Below are 22694 nucleotides of genomic sequence, written 5' to 3'. Positions count from 1 at the left end.
GGAATGCCGAGTCCATCTCACTTCATTGCATGTGCCATCTGGAACACAGGAGAATGCCACCACTCCTTCTCCTAGGATCAAAAGGAAGAATCTACTCTATGGCTTGAGCGGCACTCCAAGTTTCCTATTTAAATATACAGTACTAGTTTACATAAAAATGGGCATGCAGTTATAGTAAAGAGGCTCTGTTTATATTCAGTTTTTATATATCCTTTTTTTTTTTTTTATTTAATAGCATCCTTTTTGCATTCAATGTTTTGTGTGTGTGTGTGTGTATGTGTTTGATCTTGCTTTTATAAATACATTTTCTGATTATTTTCCACCCAGATCATTGCCCAGGAGTTGTCCGATAACAGAGTGATAACACTCTCCATGGCCGGAAGGAAGCTGGATAAGAAGGTGACACTTCCCCTTGTTAACATATTGCAGCTATTTATTAATATTTGGATGCCCTGTGGATACTTATCGTTATTCAATTAATAGCAGCTTTTTGACAGCGGATAATGAACACTATGTGTAATCTCTGTCCATCTGTGAAAATTGTGATTTGTATCTCAACAGGACCTGTTTGGAAAGTCTGATCCATTTTTAGAATTCTATAAACAAGGAGATGACGGAAAGTGGATGCTAGTTCACAGGACAGAGGTGAATTAGCTTAAAATGTTTTTTTGCTTGTACTTCTAATTTAGACTAGCAAAAACAAAACTGTATCAGAATCCGCTATTACCCTACGTTCACATCTCTGAGTGTGGATGCAGGTGCGGGAACCATAGAGTTTCCCGCACCTGAAATCACCCCTACTGAAAATGCACTGCTCTGCGGAAGTGCACGGGCTGCCATTCATTCTGAATGGCACCCCCATGCATGTAAAATCCAGTGCTTGTGCGGGAACTGCAGGAAAACTGCATGGTGAAAAGGACCATGCGATTTCCCTGGGGCTGCATTTTTGAAAGGGTGCATGCACCTTTTTTTTTTAGCAGAAATGCGGCACACACAAAAAAAAATAAACTGTTTTTTTTTTTTTTTCGTCTGTGTCCACTTGCATGGATTTCCTTTTACTTCCTGTCTCAAACACACAACAGTACCTGAGATAAAATCTCTCTTAGACCGTTATCACGACCATTGAAAGATTTCCCTGTTTACCTCCAGTTCCCTCTTCACCCAACATCTGTAAAGTAATAAATTACCAATCACTCTGTGTTCCATTGACAGTGGTCACCAGTGCAAACAGGCTAAATTGTCCCAGAGAGAGAGATATTCTAACTCTTCCCCACTCTTTCCAAAACAAAAAAAAGTCTAGAGATTCACTTGAAAAAAAAAAGCATACCAGGATAAATTGTCCTACATAGTTTTTGTTGTCTCCAGGGAAATTTCCATTTTCCATTTGTGAAAACCCATGGGGAGCCAGTCATATGCCTGTGAAAGGACTGATCAGATGACAGCATCACTCGGCATGAATATAACTAACAATTTGCCTGGATTGGGAGAAAGATGAACTTTTTTTTTTAGCAGTGATCCTGTTAGACTCTAGTAATGACTCTAAGGGGTTGATTTGCTAAAGTTAAATAGACTGTGCACTTTACAAGTGCAGTTGCACTCTGCAAGGGTATTTGCTCTAGAACTTAGTAAATGAGGTAAAGCTTCACTTTGCAAAAAATACCCAATCACATGCAAGGAAAATTTTAAAAATAGCTTTTTTTGCTTGCATGATGGAAGTCACAAGTGTTTCCCTTATTTACTAAGCTCTGGAGCAAATGCCATTGCAGAGTGCAATTAGTAAATCAACCCCCAAATCTAGGGAATGCTGTCTTTTTCTACCAGTCTGTGATAGACCTTGTTTACATTGTAACATGTCATGTTCCGCAAGCAGTACCACTGCCAAAGGTGACCAGTTTCAGTGTATCCATAACCATGAGCCAAACACATGGCTTGTGATTGTGGGGTGGTATTCCCATTCAAAATCCACATTTGGTTGCAAAAAAAAAACAGGCATTTAGGAGGTGGCAATATCACTGCCACTGCACTGCTGCCCTCTAAAAAAAAATATCCACCGCAGATCACTCTTTTGAGAGCACCGCTTGTGTTAAAGAGCACTTGAATACATCTATAGCCTTTAATAAAATCCTACAATTGTGTGGAAATTCCCCACAGGACAGAGACAGCAAATTATATATATATATATATATATATATATATATATATATATATATATATATATATATATATATATATATATTGAGCACTAAAAGCAAAACTAGTTAATATGCAAACAAGCCATTTAAACATTTCTCTGTTTTATATGATGAGGTTGTGTTCAGTGTTGTGCATGTATCCAGAGCGGAGGCTTAGGTTTGATTAAAAAAGGAAGAAACAGAAATGCATTGCCTGGGAAGGCTGTTTTGTGCCGTTCAATAAAAGAGAGATAAGCAGCACCCGTTGCTTGCTCCACTCATGATCATGTGAGAAAGTAACAATGAGGGAGGAAATAAAAGCTTCCCCTTATATGGCTGTTTCTTGGCAAAGGATCAAAGTCTGTAATAAAAATCAATCACTGACAGGGAAATGACAACATTCTGCACTTGAAAACTTGTTTCCTTCTGTACAGTGAATAATTTTACAGTTGCTTGAATGCTGAGTATGTCTTCATTTCAGGTCATAAAATACACTCTGGACCCGGTGTGGAAACCCTTTACTGTGCCCTTACAGTCTTTGTGCAATGGAGACATCGAGAAACCAATAAAGGTGATTGTGTGTTTAATGCTTGACAATATAAATGGGACTATACAACCCCACAAACAACCACCCCACCATAACCAGCTGTTCAATCATGATAGTAAAGAAAACCATAAAAAATGAAATGCGTGGAAAATTATGGCTGCGGTCCCTTCATTTGGTTTTTAAAACAAATATGATAACCTTTAACCTTCGTTGTACCATACCTTTAACATTAAATACCAATAACACTGTTAAAACTTTAAGCAAACCACCTGCTCAGTCTTTCAGGACTCAAGCACCAATTCATTCAGTTAAAGAGGTGAACCATGGAAGACCACACAGGGGTTGGTTGTAGGGGGTGACACGTCCCATGCCTAATCTTGGTTAACCCCGTGCCCCTGGTAGCCTTTCTCAGCCTTTGTGCCCTACAAGAACCCTAGAAATAATATTTGGATCTTGGGGAAACCCTGCTGAAACCAATTCATTGGGGGTCAAAGGAAAAATAAGTGCCCCTTACATTGGTAGACAGTGGAAAGAATGCTCCTTAGAGTGGTGGTTAGTATTCCACCCTTACAAACAGCTAAAAAAGTATTGGTGTTATGCAGCTGGCTCTGCCAAGTGGCATTGGCCCTAGAACTTTGCAGGCATCATCAAATGGAAGGTCAGTGAGCTACCACTCAAGGAACCCTTAGCAACCTCTGGATGAATTCTAGGGTTCCACTTAACCCTGGTTGAGAATGGCTGGTGTAGAGAGTACTTGTAAGCTGATAAATATAGCATGAGCTGCAATTAGTGTTTCCCAAACCTGCCTCTGAGTAAACTTAAGGCTACATTCACATGGGTGATTAGCAGCATACACCAGATTTTTGTAGCAAGAATGAGTGGACCCCTTACAGCTGGGATCACAGGTATATGCCAACAGCTGCGGCCAATAGGCTTGTAAAAGACAATGACAGGCTGATAGGAGCTGCTGCTGTTCACATATATCCACACATCCAACGGTTACCTACGGTTAGGACCGATCTTCAACCCTGGATACAGTCTTTCTGCATCTAGGATCACTCATCTGTCCCCAACCCCAGGTAACTGATGGATGTGCGGATACCTGCAAACAGCAGCTTCTGTCAGCCTGTCATTGCTTTATGCAGTTGTTTGTTTACACCTGTGATCCCAGCTTCAAGAATCTACTGATTCTTGCAGCAGGAATCCATCGTATGCCCCTAATCACCTGTGTGAATGTATCATAAAGCTGGCCTAATGCCTGCAAGCTTGATCACCCATATTAAAAAGTTGCACTGAGCTAAGGCACTCATTGTAGGATTGAAACTCCAGTGTTGGTTGGACTGGTTTTAAGATTACATTTACCAAGAATGAGAGTACCTCTTGTTTGAATATTGGATCAGAAACGGGGCTTACATTTGTCCTTCGGTCCCTTTCACCCGATTTTACCACGTTTTTGCGGCCACGATGTTGATGCGATTTCAGGGAATCCCTATGTAAACTTGAGGTCTATGGACCTCAACTCACATGAAAGTCAGACCAAAGTAGTACAGGGACTACTTTAAAGTTGGCACGACTTGAAGTTGCACATATATGAACGCCTATCATTAGAAATCATGGGGAATAACTTGTCATGCGACTTTGCAGTACCAAATCGTGGGACAAGTCGCACAAGTGTGAAAGGGGCCTGACTGGTAAATTTGAGAGGTGGTGTCTATCACTAGTGACAATGTTCAGATGCACCTGCTTCTAGATTATAGTACAGTAATTACTGGACAAGTTCCAAAAATGTAAGAAGACAACTGGTGCACTTACAGAAAATAAAATTATACTGAACAGTATTTGTTCCAAAGCAGAATCAATTATAGGAGTTTTTCTATTCAGTAAATTGTGTGAGAACAATAAAGTGAGAACAATAAAGTGTTTATAACACTTTTGGGGTTTAGAGTTATTCATTATACACTGCTCAAAACAATTAAAGGAACACTTTGAAAACGCATCAGATCTCAATGGGGAAAAATATCATGCTGAATATCTATACTGATATGGACTGGGTAATGTGTTAGGAACGAAAGGATGCCACATCGTTTGATGGAAATTAAAATTATCAACCTACAGAGAGCTGAATTCAAAGACACTCTGAAAATCAAAAGTGAAAAAATGATGCAGCATTTGGCTGAAATTTCATTGCAATAACTCAGAATGGTACTGAGTAGTTTGTATGGCCCCAACATACTTGTATGCATGCCTGATAACATTGGGGCATACTCCTAATGAGGTGACAGATGCTGTCCTGGGGTATTTCCCCCCAGAACTCGACCAGAACTAGACCAGAGCCCACTAGAAGATGTTGGGCCCTCAGGCCACACTCATGAAGTCTGTTTCTGATTGTTTGGTCACAGACATTCACACCAGTGGCCTGCTGGAGGTAATTTTGTAGGGCTCTGGCAGTGCTCATCCTGTTCCTCCTTGCCAGTGCCAGATACCAGTCCTGCTGATAGTTTAAGGACCTTCTATGGCCCTGTCTAGTTCTACTAGAGAAACTGCCTGTGTCCTGGAATCTCCTCCATGCTCTTGAGACTGTGCTGGGAGACACAGCAAATATTCTGGCAATGGCACGTATTGATGTGCCATCCTATAGGAGTTGGACTGTCTGTGTAACCTCTATAGGTATCGCCTCATGTTACCAGTAGTGACACTGACCCTAGCCAACTGCAAAACTAGTGAAAAACAGTCAGAAAAGATTAGTAGGGAAAAAATGTCAGTGGCCTCCACCTTTGTTTTGGAGGTCGTCTCATTGTTGCCCATCTAGTGCACCTGTTGTTAATTTCATTACACCAAAGCAGCTGAAACGGATTAACAACCCCCTCTGCTACTTAAAGTGATTGTAAAGGCTTGTTAAAAAAAATAAATAAATAACAAACATGTTATACTTGCCTCCTCTGTGCAGAGATCCTTCTCTTCTCGTATCCCTCTTTGCTGCTCCTGGCCTCTCCCTCCTATCGAATGCCCCCACAGTCAGCTTCCTATGGGGACACAGGAGCCGAGTCACAGCTCCGTGTGTCCATTCAGACACGGAGCCCTAACCTGGCCCTGCCTTCTCTCTCCCCTGATTAGCTGACTGACTTTGATTGACAGCCGCGGGAGCCAATGGCACTGCTGTTGTGTCTCAACCAATCAGGAGGAGAGTCCCGGACGGCGTGGATATCACTGGAAAGAGATGGTAGTAAGGTAAGTAATTGGGGGAGTGCTGGAGAGGCTGCTACACACAGAAGGTTTTTTACCTTAATACATAAGATAAAAAAAATCTTCTGCCTTTACAACGCCAAATCAATATCCCAGGAGTTAAACTGACTTGATGCTATATTCTGATTAAAAAGTGTTCATTTAATTTTTTGAGCAGTGTATTTACCATATTAAAGTAAGACCCATGAAGGTCACAGTTATAAAAGTGACAGTAAATATAATGAAAAGGCCAAATAAGGTGAGTATCTGACCAGAGGACAAGAAGACAAGAATATATGACTTCGCATTCATCCAAAAGACCTGAAGCATATTAAGATTATTTATGCGTGAAGGACAGCAAGACAATCTTCAAAACACATTATAACAAAAATAAGGATAAGGGTTTATGCTCACATGGCTTTGGCAGGTATTTTATAAGCCTAGTGCAATTTCCTGGTTCTTTTTCCCACCCTGGGAACCACACATGCCATGTGTAGCCTGCGATGCAAGTGAATAGTTGGACACAGCCATGTTCTTCTAAACGCAGATGCTTTTTTTGCTTTAGCATTTACCTGCGCATACTCGTCCAACATTTTTTACAGATGTCTTCCTAAAATTCTTTGGAAACACAGTCATATAAACACTGAAACAAAGAAGCATCAGCATTTACAAAAGCACAAACACGTACATCCATTCACTTACGCAGTAAGTGTACACATACACTGTACGCAGTATGTGTGGCTTTCTAGGCTCTCGAAAGCAATGGAAAATTATGAGAGACATATAAAATAGAATTGTAAAAGAATTTGCGCTTGAAAGCAAATTTAAAGCTGCTAACATACCAACCGATACAAGTTGACCAATAAAGTACATTTAAACGAAATGTGCAGCGCTAATAATAAATATAGACATCAATCACCATCAACGCTGTATCTTGGCCTAGGCTGACAAGGCCCAGGCCTAGTTGCAGGAGGGCAGCACACTACTTTTAGTGTAGCACCAGTCTTATGGGGTGGACTGGGCCAGGAGGCAAATCGGTCTGGAGCCCCCATAATGCAGCTGACGTTCTGCAACTGTAGGGGGGGGGGGCGCCGCTTCTAATTTTGACTATCCTATCATCACAGCGGACCTCTCACCTGAGTTCTCAGGTACAGAGAGACAGATGCCATGTCGGGAGGCTGAAAATGACTGGAGGAGAAAGTCAGCTGACAAGCTCAGGCCAGTAGAGTGAAGGGGAGGAGCGTGAGGAGACCCCATATTGGGAGAGGTGCAGTGAAAACACAAGAAGGGAGCCAGGCAGGCTGTAAGTACCCAGGCTGAAAGGAAAACCACACCAGTGGAGTGTAAATTGCAGGACAAGTACCTAGCTGTCACAGGGCTTCTAATCTGAGTAGTAGGGATGGTGCAGATGCAAGGGAGACTGAGATGGTCAGTTACACTTAGGAGGTAGGTAGTAAGACTTTCCTGCAAACTTTTGGGTGATCACAATCTAATATATATACTGTATTTACTAAAAACCCCTGAAGGCTTTCAAGCTTGCAATGATGCATATGGCAGTTAAATATTAGGAAATATTCTTATTTATTTGCCTTTGGCAGAGGAGTTGCTATATACAGTTGTGCTCATAAGTTTACATACCCTGGCAGAATTTATGTTTTGTTGGCCATTTTTCAGAGAATATGAATGATAACACAAAAACATTTCTTTCACTCATGGTTAGTGTTTAGCTGAAGCCATTTATTATCAATCAACTGTGTTTACTCTTTTCAAATCATAATGGCAACAGAAACTACCCAAATACCCTGATCAAAAGTTTACATACCCTGGTGATTTTGGCCTGATAACATACACACAGGTTGACACAAAGGGGTTTGAATGGCTAAAGGTAACCATCCTCACTTGTGATCTGTTTACTTGTAATTAGTGTGTGTGTGTAAAGGTCAATGTGTTTCTGGACTCCTGACAGACTCTTGCATCTTTCATCCAGTGCTGCACTGACATTTCTGGATTCTGAGTCATGGGGAAAGCAAAAGAATTGTCAAAGGATCTGCAGGAACTGTATAAAACAGGAAAGGGGTATAAAAAGATATGCAAGGAGTTGAGAATACCAATCAGCAGTGTTTAAACTCTAATCAAGAAGTGGAAAATGAGGGGTTCTGTTGAAACCAAACCATGGTCAGGTAGACCAAATAAAATTTCAGCCAAAACCGCCAGGAAAATTGTTTGGGATGCAAAGAAAAACCCACAAATAACTTACTTCAGGTGAAATACAGGACTCTCTGAAAACATGTGGTGCGGCTGTTTCAAGATACACAATAAGGAGGCCAGAGGCGTAGCTTGAAGCTTGTGGGTCCTGATGCAAAAATGTACCTAGCCCCCCCACTTCCACTGTGCGTGCTGATACACCCACCGCACACCAAGATACTCAAAGTGGCTTAAGAGTTTTGAGTTCCCAGAGTTACTCCTTACATCAGAAGGGGGAAGGTCACTTACCGGAGATGTGTGTCTTTTCCCCAGTTGTCAGGGAAGTGGGGTAAGCAGACATCTCTGGGTGGGGGGGTACAGAGAATCCCAGCTGGTGACTAGGAGACACTGAGCGGTGTCTTACCTCACCGTGACAGTGGTCGTATCATGGCTGCAGGACAGCACTCTCCTCCTCTTAACTCGCTGAGCTTGGTTACCATTCCACGTTGCCAGACACTTCCCCATCCTGGGCTGCTCTCACCCCGTTCTCCTCTCCATTCAGGAAATGGCTCACAACTTCTTCCCAGCCAATTAGAACAGAGGGGTGTGGACTGTGGAAGGCAAAGTGGAAGTCCAGTACTGGAGCATGGCTTTGGGGCCCTAGGGAAGATCGGAGCTGGACTTTGTTGACGATATGATAATATGATAGGGATCCTGCAGGGGCCCCTTGGAGCTAGGGGCAGGGTTGTGATTGTGACCCCTGCAACCCCTTATGCTACGCCCATGAAGGGGGCACATGAAGAAAGATGGGCTGCATGGTCGAGTCTCCAGAAGAAAGCGATTACTACACAAATGCCACAAAGTATCCAGCTTACAATATGCCAAACAGCACAGAGACCAGCCTGAAACCTTCTGGCACAAAGTAATTTGGAGTGATGAGACCAAAATTGAGCTTTTTGGCCACAACCATAAACACTACCTTTGGAGAGGAGTCAACAAGGCCTATGATGAAAGGTACTGAGGTGGATTGCTGATGTTTTGGGGATGTGGGAGCTACAAAGGCACAAGAAATTTATTCAAAATTGTTGGCAAGATGAATGCAGTATGTTATCAAACAATGCGCCTGGGACGTACTTGGACATTGCAACATGACAATGATCCAAAACACAAGGCCAGGTCGACCTGTCATTGGCTACAGCAGAATAAGGTGAAGGTTCTGGAGTGGCCATCTCAGTCTCCTGACATCAATATCATTGAGCCACTCTGGGGAGATCATGCAGGACAGCCCAAGAATTTACAGGAACTGGAGGCTTTTTGCCAAGAGGAATGAGCAGGTTTACCATCTGAGAAGATAAAGAGCCTCATCCACAAATACCACAAAAGACTTCAAGCTGTCATTTATGTTAAAGGGGGCAATACACGGTATTAAGAACTGGGGTATGTAAACATTTGATCAGGATCATTCGGATAGTTTCTGTTGCCATTATTATTTAAAAAGAGTAAACAACAGTTGATTGATAATAAATGGCTTCAGCCAAACACTAACCATGAGTGAAAGAAAAGTTTTTTGTGTTTATCATTCATATTCTCTGAAAAATGGCCAAGAAATCATAAATTCTGCCAGGGTATGTAAACTTATGAGCACAGCTGTATCATAGTGACTTACCATAAATATCAGCTACTGGTAATTGATATAGGAGGTGGGTGTTAATGTTTATACAGTGGCTGACTAGATTATATAGCATGGGGTACCCTGGGTTGAAGGAAAGCTACACTATTTGGGTGAAACTTGCATGACACTTACCTTACTGCCAAAGGGCTTTTAATCGAGGGATGGTACCAGACACAAGGGACACTGACATGGTCACCTATACCTGGCAGGTAGGTAGTAGGACTCTCCTGCAATCCTTTGCTTGTGTCAGTTGTACATATTAAGGAATCTTAATTTTATTTCTGTTGAAATTAGTGCCCCCACTGGAAAATTTTAGGGTGGGTCTTAAACAGGAAGGGGAGTTTTAATAGAAGTCCCATATTCAAAAAGAAAGTGACTCCAATATTATTATTATATAGGATGTCTTCATCCAAAGACTACCAATCTTCCACTTTACAATAACCGCACCTCAGTGCTCCATCACCATTCTACAAAAACACACTTACCAGAGTGTATTGACTCTCTTGGTTAGAGAAGTCAATATGCATTTGTATATATGAGGTTCCATAATGAGCAGAATAACCATCCTCCTGTATGGCTACGTAGTACTCCAGGGTCCAAGACTCGACCACAACAAAAACTGACTCATGTCAGTTTTTGTTATATGCATTATGTGTCTTTTTGTGAAGTCGCATATGATTTGCAATTGTCCTCCTGTATTTAAGAGTTGGAGGCTTCATTTTTTCCAAGAAACACTTCTGCTTTTTCTTGCCAAGAAGAGATCCTCTGGTGGGAAGATACTAGCATGATGAGACCAGATCTTTTCATCTTTAGGTTTACTGAGATATATATACAAAATATATCAGATAAGAAACTAGGAAGCTGGTTCCAATTCCGAATCAACTATCCAAAATCACTGGAATTAGACAATTGTAATTTTGTGTAGATTGGTTGGTGTAGAGTAGATTTGATGAAGTACTCTCAGTCAGTGATGGGAGTAAGTCACACATGTGCAAGTCACAAGCAAGTCTCAAGTCTTAACCTTCAAGTCACAAGCAAGTCCCAAGTTACTGTGGTGAAAAGCAAGCAAGTCAAGTCGAGTCCCTGCTAGAAGTCAAGCAAGTCAAGTCATTTATTTTGGCCAAGTCACAAATTAAGTCAAAATACTGATCTACCCCGAAGCCGGGACTCGGGAGCTTTCTTTTGTGGGGGGGGGGGCGGCTTTTGCCTAGGCCAAGACACAGAACTGGTGGTGCCAAGTCATTGCAAGTCAAATAGCCCAAGTCAAAGTCAAGTCGCAAGTCATTAGTGACAAGTCAAAGTCAAGTCGAGTCATTTATTTAATTTTGTCAAGCAAGTCGCAAGTCCTCAAACAGGTGACTCGAGTCCCCCACCTCTGCTCTCAGTCTGTTATTACAACAGTAGCCTGTAAAGTGTTAAGAGATCAGATAAAAAATCAAGACGCTGGTTCCAGTGCTGAACCAACTATCCATAATCTACTCCTTCCTCAGTGGAGGCAGTTAAGGAAAGTTAATTTTGTGTAGATTGGTTGGTGTAAGACAGATTTTGTGGAGTCATCTCAGTCTGTTGTTAAAACAGTTGCCTTTAAAGTGTGAAGAGCTTATGTCCTTCCAGCCTTTTCATGTTGGATATAGGATTCATACTTGCCATTTCTCAAATATCCCCCCACCTTAAATTTAAGAGTCAGACAATATTTTATTGTTAATATCAAAAAAAAAAAAAAAAAAAAGCGAAACTCGAAAAAGCCAAATTCTCTGCATGAATGACAGTCGAGTGTGGTCTACTATCTGATATAGACATTACACAATACATTTCCCACTCCTTGACATCTAAAAAGGTGATGCTGGGTTGGATAATCCCACAAAGGCTGTATATCTGTGCTGCTAGTGAAACCAATATTACTGTATTGAAGATCTGGACATTCATGTACTACATGTTGCACCAGCCTGTGATTAGAAAACTAAGGAACAGCAATAGACAGACAAACTTATCACTTTACTCTCTCCACCTGCCAGTGTGTTCCTTGTCAATATATGTGCATGCAACACCCCGGATTGGCCCCAAATGCCGCCACTTTCTCTCCCAGTGTACAGAGGGTTAAAGGAGGCGGATGCCAAGATAAATATGGTTACTGCATTATTCTGTCTTTTTTTAAAGCTATCTGAAATTCAGCTTTATGTACCTGAGAATTTAATAAAAAATTCCTTGAAATCAAACCTTCTAAACCCTGTAAATGGAACACTTTAGGCAAAAGGTAATTATGTGAGCTAACAAAGCACTGTCAGTGGTGGGCTGCTGTTATATTATTTAATACGTTATACATGAAACTGGATGCCACCATAATAAGAGAACTAATATGGATCCCAAGAATTAGAATAGAATGCTTGCCATATAAGTACCTGAAATAAATAAATAAATATTCCAGAGAGAAGTGATTAAGCCCTTTCAATCTCTGGATATATTTTCTCATTGCACAGCTGCGGCACATGTTAGGCAGAAATTTGACCCTGTTGGAGCATGGTACTATGAATGTGGTCAAATAACATTTCAATGATATCAAAATGTTTGGAGTGTTGGTGGTGCACAAGTTCTTGGAGTCAAGATCTGCTTATCCAATTTATCAACTTATTTTAATAATCCTTATTTAGTTTTAATTTTTCCATATGAATACAAAAACAAAAAGATTATACCCAGATTACCATTACTGTGGTATACACTAGATATGTGGGACTGTTACATTGAATTCAAAGTCAGGAATAAGAAAACTCTTGTTGCATTCATTTTGATTGGTCAGAACTTATCAGAAGTTGATATGCCTTACAGAGCTTCCTGTGAACCTGAAAGTTCTCTCTCTTGTCGTGGAGTTCAGAGGGATAAATAAAGTGTTACTAAACCCAGGACCCTGCATTCACTATATCTAGTCTCCCACAATACACTGAGCATGGAAATGCAATTATTTTAGTAAATATAAACTGCTAAATACCTTCAGCAGTATATAGCATTCTTATGACTTTTATGTGTCTGGTTAAACCTTGTAGGAGGAGTTTTCATTCTCCTCTGAGTGTCCTATGAGGCTGCATGACCCCTGACCCTCTGGACAGTACTGATTGGCCCTGTGTGGATCACATACACCCTCGCAAGAAAAAAAAAAACTCTCTAGCGATACACACGAAATTGAGCATGTGCAGAGTGCCACCAAGGCTCTGTTCTAGCAGGAGATGGATTGGGGACTGTGGAAAAAGAGGAGGATCAGAGAAGACAGGATTAAACAGCTTTTTTACACAATGTGTAGGATTAAACCCTTAGGTTCCACAGTGAGTATAACAAGCATGCTTTACTGCATATACAGACTAATTTTACTGTTGTGGGTTTAGTAACACTTTAAGTAAATACATGTCCCCAGAGATGAGTAGAGAGGTATCACCAGTAAGGATAATCCATCTGTATTGGGGTACCTTTAATGCACTGTGAAAGTACAGTATATTAACTTATCACTGACAATTCAAATCCATGATCTTTACTTCCTTTTCACCACTATGGAAGAACCCTTGATAATTGAGCTTTTAAAGCTGCAGTATATTAACAGCTGGCTGAGATACGGCATCTACTGGATGTGCTAACTTTGTGAAGACCTAGATATTATTTCAGTAGCAATAGACCAATTTTGTATACCCTGCAAAATGTTCTTCCAGTTTTTGCAATTAGGATATTCAGTTTAGGCACAATAAAAACAAAGTAACCCATCAGCTGTAATGTCAGCTTCTAACTCTCTTACTCTCAGTATTTTGTGATGTATTTCCACAGATCACATGCTTTGATCACGACAATGACGGAGGACATGATTTTATAGGAGAATTCCAGACAACAGCACTGAAAATGTGTGAAGCTCATGATAATCTGTCTGTGAGTAGTACCACTTCCTAAAAAAACAAGCCCATATCAAACATGTCTATAAAAGAAGAAAAAACTGCGCTAATAATCAAATTCACATTGTGAAAGCAGCAACTCTCCTGTGAGATATGGGCACAGTACAGAAATGGTAAGCTTAACAGAGTAACAGAGTCGCGCTACTGCAACTTGAGTAAATGCACCAAAGGAAAAGTTATCCAATAAAGTCCCTAAGTGGTATGATGATGAATATTCTTAGTCTATAACACCTCCTTCCACCACCTTGGAGTGTATAGTCTTCAGAAAGAACCACCACCGCAATGGAAGAAATGCTTGCTTACCAGCTTTCAGGCCCCGGACAACGTCAACGTATGACCAAACACGTAGAGCGGCGTGACGTGCTGACATCATCAAGAGTCCTGGACAGATGGTATTGTTCCAATTGCCAACTGGCATACTGATTTTTTAAGTTTGGATTGCTTATATGTACGTGCAATTTATAACCTGTTAATAAAAGTTTTATAAGGATTTTATGCCATATGGAGCCTTTATATTTTTTGCTACTATCAATGATCAAGTTGCATGCTGCAAGAGGACTGATAGATGATGCTTAGAGGCCCTGGCTGGGTTTATAGCCACAAGCGCTTCTTTTGACCTTCTGTGATAAGAGGTCTATGAAAGCTGGTAAGCAAGCATTTCATCCATTGTGGTGGCGGTTCTTTCTGTAGACTATACACTCAAAGGTGGTGGAAGGAGGTGTTATGGACTAAGAATATTCATAATCTTACCACTTAAGGACTTTATTGGATCACTGTTCATTTGGTGCATTTACTCAAATTGCAGTAGCTCTGTTAAAGCCTACCATATCAAATATGGCCTGAGTGCGGTGTGCAAAGTGTACAAACTGTAGGAAATATGGTTGGTTAAGGTGGACCTAACATCATATATACATATTAATGTTAAAATAGAATTCCAGCCTAACACTAACTAGTCTTAAAAACATACCCCCCACTACCTATACTGCTTAACCCGTGTAAAAGAACATCTAAATACTTACCTATTTTAAGTCCACTTCAGTCCAGTCATGTGATCCACAGCTCAGGCTCCCCCGTGTCAGTCAGCAATGACTGCAGGGGAGAGGAGGGAGCGCTGAAAGCAGCTGGGACATGGACATGAGATATGGGTGATGTCATGGCTCCCAGAATTCCCAGTCATTGTCAAGCACTGTCTTGTCTCCCCTGCAGCTGCCGCTCACTAAAACAGAGTAGATACAAACGTTACAATGTTGCAATAAAGTGTTTTGGGTCTGTGTTTCAAACCCAGTGTCCACAACTGGCCCAGGCACATGTTCACTTTAAAACAACGTCCTGCTTTTTAGCTGAATGAGCAAAGTGTCAGTGAGGGTAGGGCAGTGTAGATATACCTAAATATAGAGAGCTGAGAATAGACACGATTGAGTTGAAATGTTTGCCCTTTTTTGACCACAATAAATTCTATGGAGCTTCAACTCTGATGCACAAGGTTTTACTTTCTTGTAAAGGGGCTGAGAATAGAAACAGTGCAGCAAGCTGCCAAAGTATTCTGCTTTTTGTTCTGTGTATATCGTCCCTGCAGTTAATTTATAAGGCTTCAAAAACGGTTTAATAAGCAAATTTTTCAGTTCCATGGAAGTGGTTCCTTATATGAAAAAACTATAAACTCTTGCTTTCATGGAACATGTAAGCAGCATTATTACTGATGTTCTGTCTGTTTTATCAAATATTGTAAATGCAGGTGTAGTTCCATTAATTGGGACCATGAGAAGAAAACAACAGCTGCCATTACTGAGCATTCCTTTTGAAAATAAGTTACCTCCTGGTTGTCATGCTGGGTCCACTTATTTCTGCACTTTAAGGCTGGGTTCCCACTAGAGCACGGAGCGGCTCAGAGCAGGGGTCCTATGCGTCTCCATTCACTGGTTCAGGTCCAAATTAAGCCCGAATGTTTGGCTGAATTTGGACCTGAAATGGACCAAAAGACGCACAGGACTCCTGTGCAATTCATACCAGAGCCGCTCTGGGGTTGTGGGAACCGGCTCCACAGAGAGCCGGTCACAATCTCCTGCTATGCAAATTGGATGTGAGGAAAGCCACATCCAATTCACAATAGTTTGAACCCAACCTAAATTAGTTATCCAGAACAAGCATGCAGACAAAGACTTCTAACACTGATGTTGTTGTATTGCTTACTTGGCTGGGTCCTAGTCTCAACATAACAGGTAGCAGGTCGACATAACAGCCAGGCAACCATCATTTTTAGAAGGAGGTCACTAATTGAAGCCCATCTGTTACAGGTTTAAAGAGACACTGTTGCTTTGTTTATTCAGGGCAAAATTACAATATCTTTTTTTATAAAGGGGCCCCCTGACCCACTGGTGCCTTGCCAGCACTCCCTGTAGGACCTGCCTCTGCCATAGCTGACACTGTTGGTTGGTGTTGGACTCCAAGGTGAGCGATGACATTACTCCCGCCATTATGTGCGCCAGTGCTTGGGCCTTATGATTGACTGCTAGACACAAACCCTTTCAAATGTCAGGAGGTTCTAAGCTCTCCCATACCGGGGAGCATTGCCAAGGTTATTATTATTGGGTCGGTGAGGAGAGCCTTTTAAACAGACAGTAGCCTATGTGGACAGATTCTCTATTTTAGTTGTGTTTCTGTAATTTAGGCGCATCAATTTTCAGAATATCTAAGTCTGTGTTTTATCACAGTGGCTAATCAGATCTCGACATTCTTTTTCCAACTGTCATTTTCTGGAGTAGGCTTACAATAGCTAATAAGAAATTGTTATGTGTAGAGGATTTTCTCTCTGATGTGATTTCTCCTCATTTCAGGTAGAGTTTGAATGTATTAATCCAAAGAAACAAAAGAAAAAAAGAAGCTACAAAAACTCTGGAGTAATTATCATTAAATCCTGCAAGGTGGGTCTTACTTGTGACAAGTTCTGGATAGTTTAGAATGTCTGAGCCTGTTTCAGTGTAAAACAGTTCACAACAGGGAGGAAAGGGACACAGCGCAAAGACCATTGTGCGGTATCATCAGTAAAAGCACTTTAATAAAAACAATCTATATACTAATCAAAAGGTAAGTGGCATAACACCCAGGGGAACTGCCCACAAATGGGATGATTGCAGTGCTAGTCAGACACCCTGGTCAGGGGCATAGAAATAACAGGACAGCAAAGTCCACAGATCTAATCACTGACAGGCTTCACTCCTCGGACGTGTTAGAGATGCACAGATCCTGGGATCCAATTGTGCCGGCCCCTTGTGTGACATCACAACCTTTGAAAATGCGCAGGACATGTTCATCGAGGTAACTTCCTCAGCTGACCTACCGGGTTACCCATGGAGAATAAATATACTGCTAGTGATAGTGGGGCCCTTAAAGGAGCTGTAAAACAAAAACGAGCTGCTTAGTAAAAGGCCATGTAATCAAATACACAATGGCAATCAAATAACAAAATAAAAGGAGCAGGGACTAATGTGAATATATAATATATGTAAAGCAATGCGTAAATTGACATTGCTATATAAGTACCTGTTATAAATAAAATAAATTAAAATGAAAATAATAAATGATGTTCGCAAGCCAAGGGCTCGCTGGATGAAGAAATACCAATCAAATAACATAAAAAATAATATAAATTGATGAACACAAATCAATAAAAGTACATGATAGATAAAAATTATTAGATGGATGAATAAATAAATGTAAGTCTGGGATCAAGAAACGTATGCATATAATAAATTACTTCCCCTACTAAATGTGTAAATAAGCTCCATTCCCAAGCTGAAAAACCCCAAAATCATGACCTAACTTTTATCCCAAAGATGGGAATTACCCACTGAAATAAACAACAAGAAAAAGAAAACCAAAAGGCAGGTAGCAATAAAGAAGAAAAAAAAGAAAAAAGGGGGGGAAGGATCACCAAAAAAGGACAAATGTCATACAAATAGTCTCCCCTCCACAGCACACAGCAGCAAACCTGATTGGAGTGTTAAGGGATCTGCGGAGGTTTAAACCATCTATGAGCAGGCTAATTGTACCCAAGTTGATCAATCTGATTTTTACATGCGATTATTAGAGGCTATAGCCACTAGTAATAATCACTGTGTTCTCCAGACAGGGATGGCTCCCCATCCCCCCCCCCGCCGCTGGGGGAACACAATAGCTCAGAGGGAGGGATTCAGATGAGGGAATCGAGCAGGCCATAGATGATGCAAAAAGTCGCATCATCTATGGCCTGCTTTCATTTTTTATTTGTCTAGTTTTTAGGCTACCCACACACATTGATTTTTATTTGATCATAGTTTGTATTGTCCTCATTTAGTTGGGCATTTTAATTTTGGTTTATTTTATCATACTTTAGTTGATATTTATCTTTCAAACATATTATAATTAGTACACTGGGTTGGAGTCCTGTGTACTGGGTGGCTTCTTTTTTTTTTTTGTTTTGTTTTGGCTTTCCATAAAGCATTAGTTCTTATTGGTACTTTAGTCGGTAAAACAGTTGAGCTGTTCGTTACTTGTTAGACAGTTGTCCATTAAAGGGGTTGTAAACCCTTGTTTAAAAAAAAAAAAATAACAAACATGTCATACTTACCTCCACTGTGCAGTTTGTTTTGCACAGAGTGGCCCTGATCTACCTCTTCTGGGGTCCCCCAGGGGCGCTGGTAGCTCCTCCCCGTAGAAGCGTTCTTGGTGGAAACCTGTGTGGGCTCGCTCCCGAGTCCTGCTTTTGCACGTATCCACACAGAAAGTAGAACACGGCCCCCGCCCCGTGGCGTCCGCATCATTGGATTTGATTGACAGCAGTGGGAGCCAATGGCTGCGATTTTTCACCTTAATGCATAGAATGCATTAAGGTGAAAAAGCATGAGGGTTTACAACCTCTTTAACAAATACATTTTCCTGACAGACTCCATTGCAGCATACGTATGGGTTAACCCTGCCTCCACTCCTCCCCTATAGGACCCCACTCCCATAAATATTTGCTCTGAGCCAGAGGCCGCATTCCCTTTTTGTCCTCCTCCTAAGGACCAGTTTGGTTATTCAACTACCTGAAGTACCACTGGGAAGATAGGTTGCGATACTCCATTAAGCCTTGGCTATTAGCAGGGTATGGAGTGGGCAAAGGGAAGAGGCACTGGAAGAGCTAAAGCCTGGCCATTGGCAGGCAAGGGGCACAATGGCCAGATAACCCAGCTATTAGCGGGTGGCCCTATCTGCCCCAAGTAGGGCGTGATCAGCCTACCTGGCCTGGTTTTGATTGTGAAAGCAGGAATGAATTGCAGATCTGTGTTCATGCCGTGTGTGGTGATGTATACTTTGTTGATACATATTCCATGGCAGCAGTTTGTGTGTTTTTCTGTTTGTCTGTTTTCTTCCCTGGCTCTAATGTCTTCCAGTCTATGGCAGCTGGAGCTCACTGGCGTTCCAAGCTGCTGCTTTCTCTTCCGGCCGGGCATTTCTGGGTTACTCCTGCCCAAGGGCTCAGCGCATGCACGCTGGGGGAAGGGGTTGCGTCATTTCAGTGGAGAAATTTAATCAGCGGTCAGTACTGTTGATATTGGGATTACTCTATGGGCAGCTTGCAGCAGTTTCCCTAAATCCTGTGTGCAATCATCACAGGTATATGCTCCGCATTAACACCCTGGTATACTGCCTCTGTGTGTTTTTACTATTTGATCACCTGTGCAGGTTGTCTGTCTGTCTGTGCAGTTTAGCACTGTGGATGTATCACTGCCCCCCCGTGTGGCCAGCCCTTGTGTAGCAAGTATGAGAGGGTGGGTTTAACCCTTTCCTTTCCTTGCTGACCTGGGTATTCTTTTTGGGTTCTTTAACCATTTCCTTTCTATCCTATTTTGCTTTTGCTTCTAGGTCAGATTGACAATACATGGCACTAGATGATAAAGACCCCATTAAGTCACAACACTCTTCTTCCAGATATATTTGTCATAGGTCACTGTCAAGGTCCAGCCTTCATAGCAGAAGCTCTGAATCCTCCTTTACGCACCCACCGCTATGTCAGCCACTCCAAGGAGGGAGCCTGCTGGGGCAAGTCTCTGTGTGAGCTATGCTAAGCCCATGCAGTTGGGAAAGGAGGTGATGATTTCCAGCAAATGGAATCTCTGGTGAGGCACGTGGTGCAAGAATCCCTTAAAGAGTGGGATGCAAGCCACACGCAAAGTTCAATAAGCCATTGCGGCATGTTCTCACACTAGGATGACCAGGAAGAGCTGGAACTGTCCCATCCAAGCCATCCATCTATGAAGACCTCAGACAGTAAGGCAGAGGGAGATGAGTCTCTTTACCCTTGTAACGCCTTTTGGACAAGACAATGATGGGTGCATCTACATGTCTGTAGAGTCTCCTGCAAAGCAAGAGGAAGTTCTGTAAGCACCTTGGGCTCCGTCCTCTAGTGTGACTTGTCATGCGACTTTGGACACATAGGGTCATATGATGAGTCACAGCCCATTGATTTCAATGGAATCCATTCCAATTTATGTGACATAAGGTTGCAGCTAATCTGGAAAGGTTCCTGCATTACTTTGGTGCGACATTTGATGGAGCTTTGATCCAGAGACTGTAAAGTTGGATCGGGCTGCACTCAAGGTTGCATCGAAGTCGCACTTGAAATTTGCACTCTAAATCGTGTGAATTTGGGGTTGCAATAGTGTAGATGTAACCTTAGAGAGAGTGTTCTATTTTACCCATTCCTAACGGAACTAGGGGACATCATTTTGGATGAGTGGAGCAAGGTCGGGCGTTATACCTCCCTTCTAAGCAAGCATGTCACTTTTCCTTGGAAGATGCAGTGAATAGCCTGAAAGTCAGCCTGGGCTCTTGTGGCCATGTTGAAAAGGATGAAAATGTGGATGGAGAATGTGGCCTCAGTATTCAAGAGCATTTTCAGAAACTCTGTAGTTCAGGAGCCAGAGTTGGTGTCGGTTTCCATGGTGAGGCTCCAATTGACATCATCCGCATAGTGGCGCGGGTTATGCTCTCGTCAATTACGGCAAGTGAGTGCTATGTATACACCAAAACCACACCAGTAGTAAAATTGCGCTTGCTCCAAATGGTAAGCCGCTAACACCGCAAAAAGAATAATTGCCAAACAAATCAATAGAAACCAAAATGTGTAGCGCTAAATGAAAGACACACCTTCAAACTAATGAGGTGAAGAGCTAATGCTCTACATACAGTTTAACCAAAAAAGAAGAACACAGATAAATGTCCATCACTGAAAAAGATTGAATATAAAAGTCCGTGAACATAGAAACTCTACTAGTCACCACTTGTGAGTGATGTGTAAAGTACCTTCACCAGCGTATAACCATAAAAGTCTTAAAGAGATGATGTACAGCTGGTTCATAAAGAGTCCCACATGTATATGTTGAATAATGCGTGGATGGACCAACTCTTAAACATCACACCACAGTGTCTTTAAAAATGTGCAATTCCCTCAGCCAGTAAAGATGGGGGCTTACCGAAGGGTTTGGACCCAAGACAGTATATACTGTGAGGGTCAAACCGGCTTTTATTGCTCACTGGCAATAGTAGGAAGACCTTGACAGCCTGAAGGGATCACAAGGGGTTCCAAAGACGTGTCTTCTCCAAATATAACGATGGATCTCCCCACATATGGCGGAAGTAGTGGCCTGAAATAGCATATGCCATACAGGTCAAAGAGGCTTGGTGACCAACAGGTCTAGATGTATTATCCGGTCAGATGTCTTCATCACACAAACCGTGGGGGGGAAGAATTGGTCAGCACGACTTCCACATTAATAGATATACCACCATAGGCCATGCGAAAGATTCGTATTGCATGTGAGGAATGAAAACACTCACATAGTATAATAACGTTTGAACTTGGATTTATTTAAAAAGTAACAGTAAAAACAGACTCACATTTTTTGCAGATAAAATTAGCGTATCAATCGTGTAGCGGTAGTCGTGAGGGGTCCACCCGACATGTTTCAACTAAAAAAGTCGTCTTCTGGGGTCACGCATTATTCAACATATACATGTGGGACTCTTTATGAACCAGCTGTACATCATCTCTTTAAGACTTTTATGGTTATACGCTGGTGAAGGTACTTTACACATCACTCACAAGTGGTGACTAGTAGAGTTTCTATGTTCACGGACTTTTATATTCAATCTTTTTCAGTGATGGACATTTATCTTTGTTCTTCTTTTTTGGTTAAACTGTATGTAGAGCATTAGCTCTTCACCTCATTAGTTTGAAGGTGTGTCTTTCATTTAGCGCTACACATTTTGGTTTCTATTGAAGTGAGTGCTATGGCTGGGGCCTGGGCTTGCTGATCCCGCCTCTAACAGGCGTAATATAGCATTCCTCTTGAGAAAGCTTCATCTTTTGGCAAGCTGGAAAGCACCGTAACCCGGGCCACAGTTGGCAAGTTGGGGTCTTGCCTCAGAACTGGCGCCTAATAAGCCGGAAGACGACAGTCTAGAGCAGGGATATGCAATTAGCAGACCTCCAGCTGTTGCAGAACTACAAGTCCCATGAGGCATAGCAAGACTCTGACAGCCACAAGCATGACACCCAGAGGCATGATGGAACTTGTAATTTTGCAACAGCTGGAGGTCCACTAATTGCATACCCTGGTCTAGAGAACAAAGTTCAAAGCGTGCGAGGGTCGCACGTTTTTATAGACCAGGTCACGTCTTTAGGAAGAGCTCGTGAGGTGACCAGATTTCCCCTCAGAAGTATGCTAAAAGGCTTGAACTAGGGTATACAAGAATCTATTGAGTTTTGGTCTCAGACTATTGGAACGTTAAAGTGGTCTTTCGGGACATGCATGGTTCATCAGAAGTCCTCCTCATATCGGATTAATTTCAATGGATTTTGCCTCGCTCTAAGATAAAGGAAGCATATATTCATCCTTTAGGTAAAGTCACTGGTGTCGAAAAGTGCTGCCGTGCAAGTCTCTGAATGCGAG

At 41.8% G+C, this 22694-nt stretch overlaps 1 protein-coding gene across 2 annotated transcripts in view; it reads left to right on the top strand.

The window, feature by feature from the left end:
- CPNE2 (copine 2) overlaps positions 1-22694 on the top strand; it is a 180902-nt gene that overhangs the window by 86675 nt on the left and 71533 nt on the right. For both annotated transcript variants that reach the window (XM_073605522.1, XM_073605524.1), the window contains exons 5-9: positions 328-399; positions 562-645; positions 2653-2742; positions 13601-13699; positions 16557-16643. In XM_073605522.1, coding sequence (XP_073461623.1) covers positions 328-399; positions 562-645; positions 2653-2742; positions 13601-13699; positions 16557-16643 — 432 coding nt within the window. The remainder of the gene's footprint in view (positions 1-327; positions 400-561; positions 646-2652; positions 2743-13600; positions 13700-16556; positions 16644-22694) is intronic.

This window comes from Aquarana catesbeiana, linkage group LG11 (genome assembly GCF_042186555.1).
Source record: "Aquarana catesbeiana isolate 2022-GZ linkage group LG11, ASM4218655v1, whole genome shotgun sequence".
Classification (NCBI taxonomy): Eukaryota; Metazoa; Chordata; class Amphibia; order Anura; family Ranidae; genus Aquarana; species Aquarana catesbeiana.
Note: the sequence above shows the minus strand (reverse complement) of the source record. Positions and strands in the feature narration are given on the sequence as shown.